The sequence below is a fragment of the Lichenostomus cassidix genome, chromosome 27 (genome assembly GCF_008360975.1).
Source record: "Lichenostomus cassidix isolate B80296 chromosome 27, HeHo_3.0, whole genome shotgun sequence".
Lineage (NCBI taxonomy): Eukaryota > Metazoa > Chordata > Aves > Passeriformes > Meliphagidae > Lichenostomus > Lichenostomus cassidix.
Genome location: NC_139507.1, coordinates 1,312,855 through 1,333,134, shown reverse-complemented (window position 1 = coordinate 1,333,134; position 20,280 = coordinate 1,312,855). Strand labels below are relative to the sequence as shown.

The 20,280-nt window shown below is 61.4% G+C and overlaps 1 protein-coding gene across 7 annotated transcripts; it reads left to right on the top strand.

Moving 5' to 3' along the window:
• Positions 1-1,108: 1,108 nt before the first annotated feature.
• Positions 1,109-18,595, top strand: FMNL1 (formin like 1). 7 transcript variants are annotated; one of them, XM_085040047.1, is made up of 28 exons: positions 1,109-1,355; positions 7,298-7,381; positions 7,629-7,712; positions 7,801-7,874; positions 8,410-8,493; positions 8,707-8,841; positions 9,677-9,802; positions 10,040-10,148; positions 10,359-10,435; positions 10,528-10,621; positions 10,959-11,033; positions 11,540-11,650; positions 11,724-11,873; positions 11,965-12,066; positions 12,160-12,397; positions 12,605-12,913; positions 13,028-13,149; positions 13,606-13,808; positions 14,394-14,628; positions 14,717-14,785; positions 14,895-14,975; positions 15,654-15,783; positions 15,866-16,029; positions 16,266-16,367; positions 16,626-16,718; positions 16,891-17,014; positions 17,274-17,361; positions 17,966-18,595. In XM_085040047.1, the coding sequence occupies exons 1-28, from the start codon at positions 1,194-1,196 to the stop codon at positions 18,207-18,209; spliced, it is 3,669 nt and encodes a 1,222-aa protein (XP_084896173.1). In that variant the 5' UTR covers positions 1,109-1,193; the 3' UTR covers positions 18,210-18,595. The 7 variants fall into 7 exon arrangements, with proteins under 7 accessions (XP_084896173.1, XP_084896179.1, XP_084896174.1 ...); XM_085040053.1 differs by having other exon boundaries at positions 17,274-17,365; positions 17,966-18,104; XM_085040048.1 differs by lacking the exon at positions 9,677-9,802 and having other exon boundaries at positions 1,110-1,355.
• Positions 18,596-20,280: the final 1,685 nt, after the last annotated feature.

Below are 20,280 nucleotides of genomic sequence, written 5' to 3'. Positions count from 1 at the left end.
ACAGCCGGGGGACACTGTGGGTGCCAGTGCCAGCTCTGTGCCCTGTCCCCGTGAGCCTCGGCTGTGGCACCCTTGGGTGAGGTGGTTCTGCTCATCCGGATGTATCCCGGCCTGTGGCACGGCAGGAGCATCCCAAACTGTTGGGATTTGGCCACCTGAGTGTCCCCAGCCAGGGACCCCAGGCCCTGCCAGAGATGCCTGCCCAGGGGGTGATGAGTTTTCTTGGGCTCAGCTCTCCGTCCTGTGGCGGCTGAGGTGGGAGATGGAACCCAATGTCTCCCAGCAGCCCAGAAAAAATGAAATGATGGAATAGAATGACGTTTAAAGTAAATAAAATAAAATAAAACAATAAAATATAGGTTAAAAAAAAAGGAAAATCAGTTAAAATAAAATAATAAATAGTAAGAAAGCAAGGAGTAACTTAAATAAATAAATAAAAAGTAAATAAAATAATGTTTAATTGAAATATAAATAAAATAAAATAAAATAAAATAAAATAAAATAAAATAAAATAAAAATAAATTATTTTAAATAATATATTATTGTAAGATAAAAGGCAAGTCAAACAAAAAAGCCTAAATAAGTAAATAAATAAATAATGGAAATTTCAAAATCAAATAAATAACAGAATGAAATAAGACTGAAACAAAATAGTTACATAAAATGTAATAAAATAATACATACACGGAAAAGAAAAATTAAAGCAAAAATTAATTACATAGAATGAAAGCCAATTTAAAAATGAGGAAAAAAAATAAATAAGGCAAGATAAAATAAAAGGAAAAGAAGAATAAATTTAATATAAAGTAAAATAAAAAAAGAATATTAAAAAAAGTAAAAAATTAAATTAAAGTAAATTGAAAATTAAAAATAAATAAAATAAAATAAAATAAAATAAAATAAAATAAAATAAAATAAAATAAATGAAATGAAATGAAATTGAATAGAATGGAATAGAACAGAGTAGAAGAGATGAGCTGCCCTGAGCCCCGCCGGAGCAGCGCCGCTCCGCTCGCTCCGCAGCCGGCAGGTGCCGGGGCCGCCTCTGGCTGCGGCCGGGGCGGGGGCCGGGGGCGGGCTGAGCGCTTATAGCGCGATAACGCCCGCAGAAGTTGCAAACGCCGGCGAGCGGCGGCGGGGAAGGGCGAGGACGAAGCTCGGCCCAGAGCCGGGGCCACCCCGCAGCGCCCGCCATGGGCAACGCGGCCGGGGGGCTGGAGGGGGGCTCTGCCCCGCGGGAGCCCCGCGACCACCGCCCGCAGCCCGGGCCTCCCCCCGCCGCCGCCGCCCCGCCGCCCCCGCGGCAGCCCATGCCCGGGGCCGCCGAGCTGGAGGAGCGCTTCGGCCGCGTCCTGGTGAGCGGGGAAGGGCGGCCGGAGCGGACAGGGGTCCGGCGGGGAGGGGGCAGGACGTACCGGGGGGGACAGGGGGGCCCGGACCCTCCGGGGGTGTCTCAGCATCCCCTACCGGTATCAGCATCGTTAGCAGCTAGCACCATTATCATGGTTATAATGATCGTGTTGTTACTATTTCGTTATTCTATTAATTATTTGATTTATTCTTCAATTGGTATTCTTATTAATAATGCTGATTTCCCCGCTCCCGCCTCGGTTCCCCGGGGACGCTCAGCCCTGCCCCGGGATGACCCCCAGCCGCTCCCCTCCCCTCGTCGCTCTCACCTTGGGGGGATTCAGCCCCCAAACTCTTGGGGTGACCCCGAGTCTCGGACCCCGGGCAGGCTCCGCCATGCCGGGATCGGCGGCAGGGCCGGAGCGCGCCGCAGGCAGCCGGTGCTGCGGATGGCGATGCTTCGCTCACCTCCTCTTCCTCCTTCTCCTCCTCCGCCTCCGCGGGGCCAGGGAAGCCCCCCGGTGCAGCTCCCGGGGTGGGCAGCGGGCAGCTGTACCGGAGCCGCGTTCCCATGGGATGGATGGAATCTCCGTGAAACGCTCGGAACTGCGGGAGAGCAGCTCCCGCTCGCTCCCTCCGTCCTTGAGCGGGGTGGGCCGGCCGTGACCTTCGCGCCAGGAGGGCCGGGTCCCGCCACCGCGCCACCCGCTCCGGCCCCTAGCCATGCCCTCCCCAAAAATACTCCGTGAAAAGACATTGCTGCTTTAATGCCCCGAGCCCCTGGCGGGAGATGGAGCCGCTTTGCCCATGCCGTGCCGGGAGCAGCCGCGGGCACAGCTCTCCCGCTGCCGGCACACCGGGATCTGCCGGGATCTGCTCAGAGGGGCTCCCCATCCCAGCCCTGAGCACAAAGTACTCGGAAGCTTTTCTGTCTCTTGGAGTTTGTGGGATTATTTGGGGGTGAGCATCGCATCCGGAGCCACTGCAGCTGTGGAGGATGATGGTGAGGGGTTCTGCCAGGCAGGACCCTCGTGGGACCCCCAAAATCCCAAGGAGAGGGTTTGCTGTGGGACACCCGTGGTGGCAGGTGGCCGGGCGGGGTGGTGGTGCCTGTGATGGCTCCGGATGTCACAGCAGTGGTGGCAGGAGGAGACCTCGAGGTGCTTCCGCTGCCTCTGCGAGGCCCCAGGAAGCAGCACTTTCTGCTGGGTCCAGCAGGTTGGAAATCCCAAACCAAGAAACGGTCAGAGAAGGGGGAAACGATGCTCTAGGCCCTCAGCACCACCTTCTCTGCCCTCATCCCGGGGAAAAGCCCTTTTCCAGGAGAAAGGGCGCCCTGGGGGTGGATATGCCCAGACGGGAAGCGGGTGTCTTGTGAAACCGGCTGTACCAATCCCGCTTCCTCCTTTCGCAGGTCCCTTCCCCATTCTCGTGGCTGTGGGGGCAGCAGAACCCCAGGGGGATGGGGCAGGGGGTCCTTCTGCCCTCACCCACCACAAACACGTTCTTTGACTCTGCCTTCAACTTTTCTACTTCCTGAGTGAAGTAGAGTGAGTGAGCTCAGGGAGGGAGCAGGTGGTGATGAGCTGGGAATCTCCTGGTGGGACATGATCCAGACCTGACATGTTGCCATGGTTACAGTGATGCCATGAGAGCTCAGTGCAAACCAGTTTTGGGCTGGATATCCCAAACTGGGAGAGCTGATGGTGCAAAGCCTTGGCAGAAAGCCCAGGGAGGAGCCCAGGAGATCCAAATTGCCGCCAGGAAGGGGATGGATATACCCACTCCATGCCAAGAAATGGGGAATTTAGTTTCCCAAAACTTTATTCTCCAAAAATTGGCTCCTTCCCAGCTGGGGCACTGTGGCAGATGCCACTTTGGCAGAGTGATGTGAGGATTGTCCTGTGCCAAGTTGTTTGGGATGTGCCAAGGTGGCTTTTTGGGATGGAGAAGAGGAAGAGCATCTTTGCTGCTGGGTTGGGGTTGCTCAGATGTTCCTGCTCTGAGCAATCGGGGTTTTTCCCCCTTTGCATGTCAAGAGACATTAATTGGGAATATATAAGTGGAAAGGTGAGTTGAGGTGTGTCGAAACCAAACAGGGGCTGACTGGGATGGGCTCTGCTCCAGCTGGGAGTTTTTCCTGGTAGAGGCTTTGCTGCCTCTTCTCCTAGGACCTGGGGAGTGCAAGGCCAACGTCACCGTTGCAGATGTTTGCAGATGTTTGCAGATGTGCTGTTGGCCCCAGCAGTGGGACTGGTCACCAGCAAGCCCTGGCCACAGTGTCGGCCTTGGCTCAACCAGGAAACAAAACTGCTCCTCAGCTTCCTGCTGGATCCATCCCCAGCCCGGTGGCCAAGGCTGGCTGGGGGATGCAGGGCTGCAGTGCTGTCCCCATGGGGAATGTGTGCCCTGAGTGGAGAGGGAAGTGGCCAAGTGAGCCAAGAGCTGCTGGATCAGGGCCTGGAGGGTGTTGTGGTGCAGGAGCACCCTGTGCTGCTGGATCAGCCCCAGGTAAACCAGGAGGGCATCCCAGTGCAGGATGGGCAGGCAGGCGTCCAGCAGGGATGAGGGCAGTGCTGGGGTCAGGCTCCTCTGCCCAGCCTGAGCTACAGCAGCTTCTGCTTGTTCTTAAAATAGAGCTGGAGCTGCAGGCAGCAGCAGCCACCCTGCCCAGCCTGCTCCTGCCACCCCCCCGGCCATCCTGGGGACACATCTGCTCCTCCACCGGCCATTCCTGCCTGACACTTGGTGGGTTTGGGGCCTGGCTGGATCCAGGAAGTCCCTGATGGGATGAGCTGGTCCTGGGAGTGTCCCCCAGCCTGGTTTGCTGCATGTGGGAGGTTGGGAAGCCTTGGGTGGGCCTGAACCTGCTCTGTGCCTTTCACTGAGACCTGGGAAGAGGCAGGAGGATGGGTCTAGTGGCAGTCAGGGGCACTGGAGGTGACACCATGGGACAGCTGGCACTGCAGGGCTGGGCATGACCCAAACCCCTGTCAGGGGTGCTCCACGGCCATGAGGGATGGAGCATCCCAGGAGTGCTGTGCTCCATCAGCCATCCAGGCACCTGGAGATGTCCCTGCAGCTGGAGAGAGCCCCTAAACTGCCATCTGGGGCAATTCCCTGCCCTGTCCCCTTCCCTGTGGCAGGATTTAGTGTCTGGTGTCCGGACTGGGCTGTTGTCCCATCCCACGTGGTGCCAAGGCTTTCTGTCCCCTCTCTGTGGCTGCACATCCCCCGTGCCCCAGAAACAGCACTGCCAGGGTTCAGCCCGGTTCACACTCAGCCTGTCGGCGTTTGCAGCACAAACACTTCCCTGGAGTATGCCGGAACATTCTGTGCTGGGTTTGGTGCAGAGCTTGGCTCAGCCCGGCTCCGCTCGGCGCTGCCCGCTCACGTGTGGAGCACAAAGAAGTGTCTGACACTCAAAATAGCTCCGTCCCTGCCAGCCATGACAGGAAAAGGTTGTTTTGTACCAGAAAATGATGTTGGTGCTGCTTCACCTCCCCTGGCCTTGGTTTCAGTATGGGGCAAAGTCTGCCTCTCCCCACAGCTGGTGTTGGGTCTCAGCCAGCCTCATCCTGGTGCTGGGCATGGCTGGGATGGCACCCAGGCTCTGTGGCACTTTGTGTCACAGCAGGGTGGTTGGGCGACATTTGGTGGCACTCATTTAGTGACGTGGTGGGCTGCTAGGCTGCTGGGAAGCCCCACGCAGGGCTGGGATGAGGGTGCTGGGTGACGGGAGGTGGCATGTGGCTGCTGCGGGCAAGTCCCTGTGGCTCCTCCATCCTTGTCCCCAAAGCAGGAAGAGGAGGACTAAGTCCTTCCTCTGACACCTCTGGGGCGCTGGGCTGCTGCCCTGCCCCACCTGGACTCACATCACCAGTCCAGCCCCATATCACCCACCCAAACCCCATATCACCCACCCAAACCCCATATCACCCACCCAAACCCTTATCACCCACCCCGCCCCACACCTCCCGCCCTGCCCCACCTCCCACACCGCCGCTCCCCCCTCCCCAGCAGGAAACGAGAACCGGTTTCTCTGTGCTGCCGGCTGAGGCTCCTCAGCGGAGCCGCTTCCTCCCCCAGCGCCACAAGCCCACCCGGGACGCAGCCACCACCCAATTTGTACCCGACCTGTGCCACATCCTGCCCGCAAGGGAGGGACCGCGGGGCTCGGGGCAGAGCCACCTCCACAGGGACAGCCCAGCATCCCCTGCCCCACTCTCGTGCTGGGTCCTGTCGCGCTGTCAGTGCAGGGTCCTGCTTTGTGCAGGTCCCACACGAGGTGGCTGAAAGCAGCTCCATGTGGCAGGTGCCACCATTCCTTCTCTGCACCCAACAGTGTCCCACGGAGGGTGCCACGGGTGCCCAGGGAGCCCTGGCTGGGGTGTTTGGGAGCATGGTCCCTCTTGGCACAGCCTTGTCCCTTGGTCTGACCCTCTTGGAGGATCCCATCCATCCCAAGGATGGCAGCTCAGGGACCAGCAATGGGGACACCCAGGTGCTGCTATCACCTTGCCCATCCCAGAACCCACCCAGCAGCTCCAGTGGCATCACGATGAGGCCATTTCTGACCCTGCAGTGTGATTGTACCCCCTGCCCAGCTCTCTGGGCCATCTGCCCCCCAGCCAAACCCAGCTCCTCCCCACCCATGGCTCCTGGTTTTGGCTTCTTGAGAAAGCAGCTTGACAGGTCCTCCCTGGAGGTGGTGGAGACATTTCTGTTCCTGCCCACCACAGTGGCACCTCTCCCCTTGGACCTGCTCCTCTGTGGGCAGCCAAAGCCCTGGGAGATGCCTTTCCCCAAGGATGTGGTTGTTCCAGCACTGCATGCACTCCACGTCCCCATCCTCCTCATCAGGGAACCCCAGGACTGGAGTTTAGGGGTGACTTGGGGCTGTGCATTGCTCCTCATACCATCACACCAGCCTGTCCGTGCTCTCTGGGTGAGCTGGAGCACAAAAAAAGGGTTCTTTTGGCAAAATAAATCACGTGTGAGCCAAGGCGAGCCGAGCTGAGCTGCAGCCTGGCCCAGGCCATGGTGGGTGTCCCATAAAGGTCACCCCATGGTGTCCCTCAGCAGAGCAGCCCAGAGGCAGGAGCTGCATCCGGGGCCTCCCAAGCCATGGCAGGAGCGGTTTCGGCAGCGCTGGTGCCGTTCTGAGAGCGGAAACCACGTCACGTCCTGCAGGGTGGCCGTGGGGGCTGGGGTTGTGCAACGGTGGCACCCAGAGCCTTGGGGACACGCCAGGCCCTGACATCATTGTCTCTCAATAAACACTGATTTCCCCAGACAGGCTCATCATGTGCCCATGGCAGGGGACTCAGGGGTGACCCCCGAGCAGGGCCCAGGCTCTTGGGTCCCTCGGCTGAGTCACCAGTTGGTGTCCCTGTCCCTCCCCAGCCGGGGCTGGGCTGGCTGAGGCTGGGCACATGGTGCACTCATTACATGGATGGATGTGTCCAGTTCTACTTCCTGTCCCCCACCAACACCCCTGCCCTCCCCTCGGGGACCCTCAGCTGGGGACATTGCTGATGGGTCCCTGGGATGCTCACAATCTGGGAATGGTGGTGTTCCCACCTCCCACTGTTGTCCCCGTCATCCCACCACTGTCCCCATCCTGGGGATGCTGTTCTCATTGTCCCACCAATGTCCCCATCCTCCCAGCACTGTCTCAATTGTCCCACCACTGTCCCCATTGTCTCACTAGTGTCCCCATTTTCTCACTGGAATCTTCATGTCCTACCAGTGTCCCCATTCTCCCACCAGTGTCCCCATCATTCCATCAATGTCCCCATCCTCCCACGGGTATCCCCATGTCCCATGGGTGTCCCCATCTTCCCATTGCTGAGCAGGGACACCTAGTGCTGGGTGAGCAGGGGATGCCACAGCCCCAGGGGTGTTTTTGGGGTGACCCCCAGCGCTGACACCCTGTCACCCACAGAATTCCATGAACCTGCCCCCAGACAAGATGAAGCTGCTCAACCAGTATGACAACGAGAAGAAGTGGGAGCTGATCTGTGACCAGGTGAGGTCCAAGCTCATGGCATCCCCAGTGCTGTCCCTGTCCCCAAATGCCACTCCTGCTGTGGGCATCAGCCTGGCTGTACCAAGCAGTGACATCCATCTCGTTACTGACACAGCACCTTATTAACCTCATTAAGCATTGATGCAGACGGGATGGGGACAGGGACACGGTGGCTGCTGCAGGGACAGTGGCATCTCCCTGTGCCACAGCGGGTGGCCCAGTTTCAGCCTCTCTCTGGGGCTCGTAGGAACGTTTCCAGGTGAAAAACCCTCCGTCCGCCTACATCCAGAAGCTGAAGAGCTACTTGGACACGGGTGGCGTCAGCAGGAAGGTGAGGTGTCCCCATTGTACCCCGGTCCCCTAGTCCCCATCCCAGGCTGGGCACAGGGACAGTGCCAATGGCTGTCCCCATACCACAGTTCAAGAGGCGAGTGCAGGAGTCGACACAGGTGCTCCGGGAGCTGGAGATTTCCCTGAGGACCAACTACATCGGGTACGGATGGGGGTGGCATTGCCACCCAGCTGCTGCCGCTGGCTCCGGGATGGGGATGGACGAGCTGCTGGCTCTGGCTGGAGGGTGACAGCAGGATGTGGAGGCTGTGGTGTCATGCTGCCCCCTGGGGGGAATCTAATGGGAGGCTGAAGGTGTTGGGGCAGCTGGGGGTGCTGTGGGGTCTGAACCCCATTTTGGCTCTCTGGTACCCCTTGGGTGCCAGGAGGGACCCTGCCCCATCCCGGGTGTCCTGACCCCTTGTGGGGTGGTGGGTGCCCATGGTCCCCAGGGCCAGGCTGTCCTGTTGTGGCAGTGGTGACAGGAGAGCCCTTGGGCTGTGTCCCCCATACACCAAGTTCACCGTGGCACCCACCTGGCCTCAGAGAAATGCCAGCTCATGGTGCCACCTCATGCCCCCAGCGTGTTCCACCCTCGCTGTGGACCTCTGGCCAGGGAGTGGCTCCGCTGAGGGTCTGGGGTCAGGGGAGAGAGGATGTGGGGGTTGGCAGAGCCACTAACCCTCTGCACCCTCCAGCTGGGTCCAGGAGTTCCTCAACGAGGAGAACAAGGGGCTGGACGTGCTGCTGGAGTACCTCGCCTTCGCCCAGTGCTCTGTCGCGTATGTCCCCAGCGGGTGTCCTGTCACCCGGGCTGGCATCAGCCTCCCCTGGGGCTCAGCGGGGCTGGGTGGTCCCTGGGGGTGCCCTCCCTTGTCATCAGGGCGATGCTCCCTGGCTGGGGCTGAGCAGAACATCCCCAACATCCCTGAGGGGCATCTGCTCATATTGGGGTGCCACATCTCACCTGTCCCCGTGTCCCCACGGGCCACCAGGTATGACATGGAGAGCGCGGAGAGCAGCAGCCCCGGCTCCGACAAGGGCAAAGAGCGGTCTCTGGAGGACCTGAACAAAAGCACCTCCTCATCCCCCACCCAGGGCTTCTCCAAAACGCGGCCCCTCACTGTAAGGTAGCGTGTGGTCCCGTCCCCAGCTGTCCCCCTGTCCCTGTGCTGTGTCCCCCGCTGTCGCCTCGCTGCACCCCCAGCCGCGCCGCGCTTGGAGAGGGGCTTGGCAGGGAGACTCAGGCCCGGTCCTAAAAATGGGTCCCCATCTCTGCTTTGGGGATGAGGACAAAGCCACGTCCCCCCGTGTGTCCCCAGGGGCTAAATCTTGCCTGGAGCTGGGCTGGATCCTTGTCCCACCTTGGCACTGCTTCCTGACTGGGATGCTCTGGGTAAAACCCAGGAAAAAACAAAAATTGGGGGTGTTGGAGATTTTGGGGAGCAAATCGCAGCCCCCTGGTTCAAAGCCGGGGCGGAGGGTCGGGCCTGTGTCCCCCGAAGCCGGTCCCGGTGGCTGGTGGCTCTCGCTTGGTGCCGCTCGCTCGCAGCCCCGTCTAACCCCGCTCTTCTCTTGCACGCTGCCGGGGACGCGCTGACGGTAGGTGACGGGGCACTGACGGGACGGGGACACCTCACGGGACCCCGCTGCTGGTCACCGGTATTGGGGACAGGGCCTGCGGGACATCCCCGGTGGGCGGGGGATCCCAGGGACACCCCACCGCGGTCACCCAGGAGCTGTAACGTGGCACCCCGGGGACCGCGGGGGTCCCTCGCCGCCTGCCAGCAGCTCTGGAGGAGCCGGGGTGTCCCTCCCAGCCCCAGGGACAGGTCAGGAGGGACGTGGCACCCACAGGGGGTCCCCTCCCTTGTCCCCCACCGTGTCCCAGAGCCCGGGTGTCCCCGGGGCGGCGCGAGAGCCCCGTTTCTCCCTCCTGTCCTGCAGGCTCTAACGCGCCTCCAGCTGCTGCCTCTCGAACCAGCACATCCACACCCTCCTCCGCCACGTCCACCCCAGCGTCCCCTGCGGTGCCCCGGGCAGCGATGGGGACAGTGCCCCCAGGTCACCCGGCAGCTCCTGCCCGCCTCGGTGAGCCTCCGAGACCAGCCGTGTGCACGAGGGGCCCCCAAACCCATCCCACCCCGCATCACCCCCCAGCCCAGGGGCTTCTAGATGGCCACGGATGCGGGGGTTTCTCCCGTGGGGTGCAGCCTCCCGGGTGCCCCGGTGTCCCCCCGCTGCCCCCCCCATGCGCTGTCCCCTCCCCGCTTTGCGCTGCGCCCGTGGCCGCCCCGAGCCCCGCTCAGCCGCGCTCTCCCCGCCCAGGCTGAACCCCTCGCACAGCAGGAAGACGCTGCGCAACTCGCGGCTCGTCAGCCAGAAGGACGATGTCCATGTGTGCATCATGTGCCTCCGCGCCATCATGAACTACCAGGTGCGAGTGGGCGACATCCGCGGGGGTCTGCCCGGGGCTCCCCGGGGATCCCCCGCGCCCGCGGTGGGAGCTTCGGGGTGGGACCGGTTCTGCATCCCCTGCCTCTGAGGTGTCCTCGCTCAGCCTCCTGTCTGGTGGGGACGTCCCAAGGTCCTGGAGTGTCTCCAGGGTCACAAACGACCCCATTAACGCTCCTTTCCCCCCCCCAAGTCTGGCTTCAGCCTGGTGATGAACCACCCAGCCTGTGTCAACGAGATCACCCTGAGCCTCAACAACAAGAGCGCCAGGTAGGACCTGACCCCGCCCCTGTTGTCCCTTGTTTCCCTGTCCCCTCTCCCGCCCCATGGCCCTAAACCCCTCACACCCCCTGTCTCTGCAGGACCAAGGCTCTGGTGCTGGAGCTGCTGGCTGCTGTCTGCCTGGTCCGAGGTGGCCACGACATCATCCTGGCAGCCTTTGACAACTTCAAGGAGGTGTGTCCCCAGCAGGGACACCCAGACCCCAGCAGGGACACCTGGTCCCCCCACAGACATCTGTGCTCTGGCTGGGTTTGTGCCTCAGTTTCCCTGTGTATGGCAGAGCCCTGCACCATCCTGAAAACGCCCATCCCTGGCTTGCCTGGGGATATTCTAGTCACTGGGCTTGATGTCCCCATGCCAGCATGTGTCCCCAAGGCCATGTCACAGCTGGGCTGGGTGCCTGTCAGCACAGCTCAGGGTTGGGATGGTGTCACTAGTGGGTGCCTCCTGTCCTGCCACCCCTCTGGGTGTCCCCTGGCCATGTCCTCTTCAGCCCCCTTCTCTCTGCCAGGTCTGTGGGGAGAAGAACCGCTTTGAGAAGCTGATGGAGTATTTCCGAAATGAGGACAGCAACATTGACTTCATGGTGAGTGAGTGGCTGCTGGGGCCTGTGCTCTGCTGTCCCCAGGGCGTCATGTCACCAAGGCTGCTGCACTGTCCCCAGGCCATTATGTCCCCAGGGGCTTCTAAGCCACCATACTGTCCCCATGGCATCATGCCCCAAGGGATGCTGAGCCACCAAACTCTCCCCAGGCCACCATGTCCTCAAGGGCTGCTGAGCCACTGTGCTGTCCTGGGGGTGCCATATCCTAAGGGCTGCCATGTCCCAGGGGCTGCCAGGTTGTTGTGCTGTCCCCAAGGGCTTCTAAACCACCCTGCTCTGCCCAGGCCACCAGGTCCCAAAGCATGTTGAGCCACCAAACTGTTCCCAGGCCACCATGTCCCCAGGACTGTATAAACCACCATGCATGCCCCAGGGGCACCATGTCCCCAAGGACCACCGGCCCCCCATGCAGCCCCCAGGGCAGTGTTCCCAAGGGCCACCCTGCCCCTGTGCCACGCTGGTGGCCACACTGAGCCATGTCCCCGCAGGTGGCCTGCATGCAGTTCATCAACATCGTGGTGCACTCGGTGGAGAACATGAACTTCCGCGTGTTCCTGCAGTACGAGTTCACCCACCTGGGGCTGGACCAGTACCTGGAGGTGGGTGATCCCGAGGGCAGGGGTGTCAGGGGCGCCACCAGCGCCGACAGTGACACCAGATGTCCCTCGGCAGAGTCTGCGCCTCACCGAGAGCGACAAGCTGCAGGTGCAGATCCAAGCCTACCTGGACAACGTCTTCGACGTGGGGGCCATGCTGGAGGACTCGGAGACCAAGACGGCGGTGCTGGAGCACATGGAGGAGCTGCAGGAGCACGTCAGCCAGGTGGGCCGTGGGCGCGTGGGCAGAGGAGCTGACGCAAACCCCGAGGGAGGGATGAGGACGGGGCTGAGCGGCGGCGCCTCGTCGCCCACAGTTGACGGAGAAGCTGCAGGATGCGGAGAACGACTCCATGGCCAAGATAGCGGAGCTGGAGAAGCAGCTGAGCCAGGCGCGGCGGGAGCTGGAGGCGCTGCGGGTGAGCCGGGGGTGCGGCGGTGCTGAGGGAGCGCTGGGGCTGAGGGGTGCGAGGGGGACGGCGGTGACCTGCCGGGGGTTGTCACCTCTCCAGGAGCAGCTGAGCCCGCCGCGGCCGCCCAGCCCGCCGTCCCCGCAGCCCCAGGAGTGCTACCGGCTGGCGCTGGAGCGGCGGCTGGCGGAGCTCGAGGAGAAGGGGTTGGTGCAGATCCTGCGTGGGCCCGACGGAGACGTCGCCATCGAAATTGTCCCCGTTGTCATAGAAACCCCCGCAGCCCCCGTGGTTTCTGGAGAGGCCACTGCCACCACCGCCACCACCCCCACCTGCACAGGTACTGTGGGTGTGAGGGGATGTCCCCTTCCCAGCGGGGACACCTGGCATGGACAAGGAGTGACAGGGAGTCTGTGGGCACAGACACTGAGGCGGGGGCGTGGGGATGTGCCCGGGGACTCAGGATATTGCGGTGGCAGAGGGAGCGTGGCGGTGGCACCGTGCCCTGCTGTGTCACCCTCTCACCCACCTCTTCTTTCCCTTGCAGATGCTCCGGCTCTGGCTCCAGCCCCACCTCCCCCACCAGCACCTGCTGCCCCCCCGCCCCCACCCCCTCCGCCCCCCCCACCTCTGCCGGGGGCTGAGCCCATCCCCCCCCCACCCCCTGCCCCTCCACTGCCCGCAGGCGCCGCACCCCCCCCAGCTCCCCCCCTCCCGGGTGCCCCAGTGCCACCACCCCCCCCACCGCTCCCGGGGGGGCCGGAGGGCTCCGTGCCACCCCCTCCACCACCACCCCCACCCCTCGGTGGGCAGCTCCCAGCCGGGCCGGGTGCACCCCCCACCGCCAATGGCTCAGGTGAGTGTGGCTCAGGGACGGTGGGGATGTCCCCTGGGAGAGTCTGGGGGCACCCTTGCGTGGCTTTGGGACCTCCCCACCCTGTGACATTCTCCCCTCCCCGTGACCCCGCAGTGAAGGTGAAGAAGCCAATCCAGACCAAATTCCGCATGCCTGTCTTCAACTGGGTGGCCCTGAAGCCAAGCCAGATCGATGGCACTGTCTTCACCGAGCTCAACGACGAGAAGGTGCTGGAGGTGAGGACATGGGGGACGGGGGGCTGCGCACAGGGTGGGTCAGTGCCCCAGTCCATGCTGAGATTGCCTCGTGCTCACCCTGCACTCACCCGCCGTGTCACAGGGCTGCAGGAGGAGCTGGAGGTCGGAAAAGCTCCTTAGCACCATGGAGAGGGACAGCATGGGGTTAGGCGTCCTTCTCCTCTCCCTCTGTCCTGGTCCCTTTGCTCCATCCTCATCTTCACATCCTGTCCTTTTCTTCTTCCTCGTCTCCATCCTCTGGTCCCCTCACCCCCTCCTTGCCCCCTCCCTGTCCCCTTGCCTGTCCCTGTGCTGTCCCCTTGTCCTATCCTCATCCCTTTGCTTCATCTTGATCCTCTCACTCCTCTTGCCCTTATCCTGGTCCCCTGGCCCTGTCCTCATCCCAGATGTCCCCTGCCACGTCCCTGCCGTGCCCACAGCCCTGTGTCCCCGCAGGAGCTGGACATGAGTGACTTCGAGGAGCAGTTCAAGACCAAGGCACAGGGCCCAGCCCTGGACATCAGTGCCCTCAAGACCAAGGCCACGCAGAAAGCCCCCAGCAAGGTGACCCTCATGGAGTCCAACCGGGCCAAGAACTTGGCCATCACCCTGCGCAAGGGCGGCCGCAGCATCCAGGACATCTGCACGGCCATCGAGATGTGAGTGTCCCCTAGGGATGGGACAAGGTCGGGGTAAGGTCAGGCACAGCCTAGCTGGACCAAGGGGTTGGGGTGGTGGAGGGTGTGATGGGATGCAGGGATCAGTGTGCGGATACAGGACGAGATACAGAGAGATGGAGGGAGGGATCAGATGTGGAGAGGTGGGAGGATGCAGGGACCAGATGTGGGGAATACAGGAATGACATATGAGACGAAGGGCTGCAGGGGTCAGACATGGAGAGACAGAGAGATGCAGGGACCAGGTGTGGGGATGGAGGGATGCAGGATCAGAGCTAGAGAGATGGAGGGGTGCAGGAACCCGAAATGAGATGAAGGAACGTGGGGACCAAATATGGAGATATGGAGGGATCCATGTGGAGAGATAGAGGGATGCAGGGTCTAGATATAGAGATATGGAGTGATGCAGGAACTAGCTGTGGGAGTGGAGAGATGCAGGGACAGAGATGGAGGGATGTGGGGGCCAGCTTGGGGGGTGGAGGGGCGATGGAACCAGCCGGGGGTGACACGGGGCAGAGGGAGCTGCGGCAGGGTGTGACAGTGCCACGGGCGCCTCACCCCGCGCAGGTACGACCAGCAAGCCCTGAGCCTCGACTTCCTGGAGCTGCTGCTGCGCTTCCTGCCCACCGAGTACGAGCGGACGCTCATCGGCAAGTTCGAACGGGAGCAGCAGCCGCCGGAGGAGCTCTCGGACGAGGATCAGTTCATGATCCGCTTCAGCAAGATCCCGCGCCTGGCCGAGCGCATGAACGTCATGATCTTCCTGGGCAGCTTCGGCGACACAGCCCAGCTGCTCATGCCGGTGTGTGCCGGGCAGGCGGGCAGGCGGGGCGGGGGCTGTGCTGGGGAGGCTCCTCGGCGGGACTCACACCCTTCCCTTCCTCCCGCAGCAACTCAACGCCATCATCGCCGCCTCCATGTCCCTCAAGTCCTCCAGCAAACTGCGCCACATCCTGGAGGTGAGGGCTTTGGGGTCAGGTGGCCCCAGTGCACACAGGGTGCTGGCAGGGTGTCTGTAGGCACCGTGCCCTGCTGGCCCCGTGTCCCCAAGCTGTGGTGTCCCTGCAGATTGTCCTGGCCTTCGGGAACTACATGAACAGCAGCAAGCGTGGAGCTGCCTATGGTTTCCGGCTGCAGAGCCTCGACGCGGTAGGGTTGGTGTGGGGTGGTCGAGGCACTGCCACTGCCAGGGACCAGCCCTGGGGACACAGGGATCAGCTGTAGAGATGGGAGGACGCAGGAAGATGCTGTGGGGATGGAGGGATACAAGGACCAGCAGGAGCATGGAGGGACATGAGGTGTAGCTGTGGGGATGGAGGGATGAAGAGAATGTCTGTAGGGTTGGAGAGGCAAGGGGAGGAGGTAAAGGGAAGGAGATACACAGGAATGGGGTTGGAAGGATGGAGACCAAATATGGAGAGGTGAAAGGATTCAAGGACATTGATGAAGGAAAGATGGGAGGAAGAAATATGAGAACCAGCTGTGGAGATAGAGGGAGGAAGGCCACACGTGGGGATGTAGGAATGAAGAACCAGCTGTAGGAATGAAGAACCAGCTGCAGGAATGGAGTGATGCAGACCCAGCTGTGAGGATGGAGAAAGATGGGAATCAGCCATGGGGATAGAGGGATATAGATCTGTCTGGGGGATGGAGGGATGCAGACCTAGCCATAGAAATGCAGAGATGGAGTGATGTAGATCCAGCTAGAGGGATGGAGTGAGGCAGGGATGCAGACCCAGCTACAGGGATAAAGGGCCACCAGAGCCAGCCCTGAGCAGGGTGAGGGGGTGGTGGCTGCGGGTCGCGGCTGACTCTGCCCTGCCCCAGCTCCTGGAGATGAAGTCCACAGACCGCAAGCAGACGTTGCTGCATTACCTGGTGCGGGTGATCATGGAGAAGTACCCGGAGCTCACCGGCTTCCACACGGAGCTGCACTTCCTCGACAAGGCGGGCACAGGTAGTGCCCACGGGCCCTGGGGGTTGAGGCAGGCCCTGGCACTCCAGCCCCGCCCTGACCCCGTGCCGCTCGCCTCCCGCAGTGTCCCTGGACGGCGTCCTGCAGGACGTGCGGAGCCTGCAGCAGGGCATGGAGCTGACCCGCAGGGAGTTCATGAGACAGGATGACAGCCCCGTGCTCAAGGACTTCCTCAAGGTCAACTCAGAGGTGATGGAGAAGCTGCAGGCTGACAGCAAAACCGCCAAGGTGGGTGCTGGGGTGGTGCAGGGTTATGGGGCAGTCCCCTGCATGGGGACACCCCAGGGTGCCCTCTGCTCACACCTCTGCCCCATGGGAGAGGCTCTTGTTTGGGATGTGGCTCCCGTGGGACAGCTAGGAGGGATATGTGGTAGAATGGGGAGGTGGGAGAGGCTGGAGGGAGGCAGGGGGCGATGGGCACTGCTGCCCAGTCCCAGGCCCCAGTAGGGTGTCTCTGCCCACAGGAAGCCTATGAGTCAGCTGTGGAGTATTTCGGGGAGAAGCCCAAGACCTGTCCCCCCACCACCTTCTTCCCCATGTTCATGCGCTTCATCAGAGCCTACAAGGTAGGAGGGGGCAGTGGGTGCTCTGTTTCTGAGGGCTGGGGGGAATTTGGAGGTGTCTGACCCCACTTGGGAGCAGAGGCCACAGGCGAGACTGGAGCTTGTTGGGCTGGGAGACTCTGAAGCTCGGGAATGCCTTTGGGATGGTCAGAGATGTTGGAACTGGGTTGGGGTGAGCGAGGGGCTGTGAAGGGAGGAAGGAGGGAGGCTGCAGTGCTGGACCCCCCTGGCTCAATACACCCTTCCTGCCCCTCTCCCAAGAAAGCAGAGCAGGACATCGAGCTGTGGAAGAAACAAGAGGCTGCGGCCAAAGAGGCAGAATCCAGCTCCCCTGGCAGCGAGCAGCCGCCTGAGGTGAATATTCTCCCATGTCTGTGTCCTGGTGGGGTCCCAGCCCAAACCCTGAGTGGTGGGGAAGGCCTGAACAGGTCCTGGGGAGAGAGAGCTGGGGGGGAGATGAAGATGAGAGTACCCCATCCCCTCTGGGGTGTGCCCACACTGCTCACCCACCCTGTCCCCTCCCCAGCTGCCCATCCAGAAGGCCAGGAGGCAGCAGATGGACATGATTGCTGAGCTGAAGAAGAAGCAGATGGTGAAGGAGCCACTCATCTATGAAGGCAAAGATGGGGCTATCGAGGATATAATTTCAGGTGAGAGATGATTTCAGGTGAGCAGCCGGGTGTCCCCACATCACAGACCCAGGGCTGGGGGCTGCAGGGGCTGTCACAGGACATGGAGGGTCACTGAACCCATCAAAGGGACCAAACCCCCAGGAAGCACCTTCCCATCCCACCTGGCAAAGCTGCCGAGTCCTCCCTGCCCTGTCTCATAGCGCTTCCTCCTCTTCTGCTTCTTCCCCCTCTCTCCTCCTCCTGCTCCTCCTCGCTGTCTCTGGATCGCTCTGCTCAGCTCTCAAAACTGTCCCTTTCACGGCCCGGACGGGCAAACGCTCGTCCCGGCTCTTCTGCGACGTGAGCTTCAACGAGGAGAGCCCTCTGTAGGTAACGTGGGGCAGCGGGGCCGGAGCAGGGGGGCGGGGGCTGCCGGGCTTCCCCCCTCCCCGCCGGGTTTCTCCAGGCCTGTGGCCGGACTTTGTCCCACGCTGAACCCCAGCCTCAGCCCCCGAGGCGGTGCTGAGCTCTGAGGGCCGAGGGTTGGGGTCCCGCGGGATGATTGCTCGTAGCTGCTGCTCCTCCCGTCGCTGTGTGCGGCTCTTGGCTCCTCCTGAGTGTCCTCACACCCAGAGGGGAAACTCCGGGCAGAGAGACAGGACGAGAGGGAAGGATTTTAAACTAACAGAGGAGAGATTTAGGGTGAAAGTTCGGGAAAAAATCATCCCTTTGAGGGTGAACCCTGGCACAGGGTGCCCAGAGAAGCTGTGGCTGCCCCTGGATCCCTGGAAGTGTCCAAGGCCAGGTTGGACAGGGCTCGGAGCAGCCTGGGACAGTGGGAGGTGTCCCTGCCCGTGGGATGGAGGTGGCACTGGATGGATTTTACGGTCTCTTCCAACCCATCCCATGTTTCCGTGATGGGTGATGGGATCCCAGCCATCCCGGGTGGGCAGCGAAGCTCATGCAGCCCCTGCGCTTCCCCCGGTGCAGATCTGCGGAACAACCCGTACCGCCGGGGGGACAAAGCCCGCGGCAGCGCCAAGAAGCGGGCGGCGGGGCAGAGCCTGCAGGCGACGCCGGACATCGCGCTGTGACCGGCGCCGGCCCTGCAGCTCCAGGACCGGGGCGGAACCATCCTCCCGAAGCCGATGGGAATGCAGGATGTCAGTCCCTCAGCCCGGGGCTGGGCGGGGTGGAGGGACAGTGCCCGCTCCGAGCTGCTCCAGCCGCTTGACGTGCCAGCCGCACCCTGCCCGCCTGGCCTGTGGCACAGGCACCCCCGGCGCTTGCTTGGCGATGCCCCTGAGCTCCTCTCCCCCAGGCTGGCAGGGCTGGGGTACCCTCCTGGCTACGGAGAGGGAGGGGGGAGCACAGAAAGGGCCCCAGCTTGTCCTGGAAGGAAAAGAGGGGCTGTCCCATCCCTACCCCGGCGCTGCTCCCTCCCCAGCCGCGGGGCCAGCGCTGCGCCCCGCTGTGTCCCACTCAGCTTGCTGGTGCCTTCGATCGCCGCTGCGGGAGGGGAGGGGAGGGGAGCGGGTTTCAGCCAGGGACACAGCGCTCCCCGCACATCTCCCCCGGTCCCGCAGAGCCCCTCGAGCCCCGCGTTCTCCTGCGCTGCAGAGCTCCCACCGTGGGCATCTCCCGGACCCAGGGGCTGGCAGCGGTGCTATTTTACATGATTTTATAAGTCTTCCTTCAAATTTCTCTGTGCTGCGGCAGCAGGGATTGCAACACCCCCACACAGGGTGTCCCCAAGTCTGTGGCGAGCAGCGCCGGGCTGTTCCTCGCCGCAGCGGAGGCTCCCTAGCTGCGACAATCAGCAGCGGGGACAAGTCTCTGCGAGGTGGTGGCATCTCCGCCCACCCGTGTCCCCAGCATCCGCCTGCACTGTCGGGGCTGGAGCCTCTGGGATGAACCGGGCCTGTCAGCCCCGGGGGGCTCCCCATTTTGTGGGGTGGGACACGCAGGAGATGCCAGCAGCCTCCAGCCCAAAAGCAACTGCGATCCCGAAGGCTGCGGGGTCCCTGCTGCCACCAGGCAGGAGAGACCCGAGAGCAGCCCGAGCCTCTCGGTACCGCACTGGACCCCACTGTCGCTCCCTCCCCTGCCCCGCTGCTGCTGAGTAACCCCCGAGCCCGCAGTGCCGCAGTTAAACCTCTCGGTGCATTTATTTCATTAAACAGCCCCTGCTCGTCCCGATGTCAGGACGCTCCTCCCTCCTCCCGTCCCTCCTCCTGTCCCTCCTCGCTCGTCCCAGCTTTAGCCAGAGCAGCCGTTGCTTCCTGCTGTATTTAAGCTGCTTCAGCGCTGGCTCCGTGTCCGGGGAGGGATGGGAAATGAATGTGTAACTTATAAATGCCTTTAAGCCAGAAATGTAAACCATTAACTGCTCATTTGTATACATTATTTTTATATACTGAAGGCCTGTTTAATCTAAAGCAGAACTGGTAATAAAATGTCTCAGAGTATAAAGGACTTGTCTGGGAGAAGGGTTTGCATGGGGGGTGCGATGCTGTCATGGAAGGAGGGAGGGAGGGAGGGAAGGATGGAGGGAGTGGCTGTGGCTTCCCCATCGCTGGAAGTGTTCAAGGCCAGGTTGGACAGTGGGAGGTGAGGGGGGGAGCAAGATGAGCTTTAGGGTCCTTTCCAACCCAAACCAGTCTGGGATTCTAGCAACAAACCACCCACCAATTTTTTGAGGACAACGGATCTGAGGTCTGTTCAAAGCACAGACGTGGGTGCATGACAGCACAAAAAATGTGTTTCAAGATAACTGTCCTCACTCACCAGCCCAGTCACAACCCCCCAGCCCCCCTGGGCTTGTTTACAGGAAGGCTCCAGCTCAGTGCAGACAAAACAGCTCCTGCAGCAGCAGCAGCAGAGGGGCTGCAGCATTGGGAGGTGTGGGGAGATCCCCAAAGCTCTGCCTGCCTCACCCCTGCACCTCTCAGGGCAAGGCTGAGCAGCTCCCAGTGCAGCAAATCCCCTACAAATGATTGTAGAGACAAGGGACTCTACTTGGAAGGAGAGAGATGCCAGGATATTCAGCAAAGCCTGGGCTTAGATCCATCATAGTGCTGCCTCTTCAGCCCCAGAAATCACACTGTCACAGAATCCTGGCCTGGAAGGGAACCCCAAGGATCATCCAGTCCAACCGCAGCCCTGCACAGACACCCCAATAATCCCACCCTGTACATCCCTGGCAGCATTGTCCAAACACTCCTGGAGCTCTGGCAGCCTTGGGGCTGTGCCCATGCCCTGGGGAGCCTGGGCAGTGCCCAATACCCTCCGTGACTTCTCCTGCA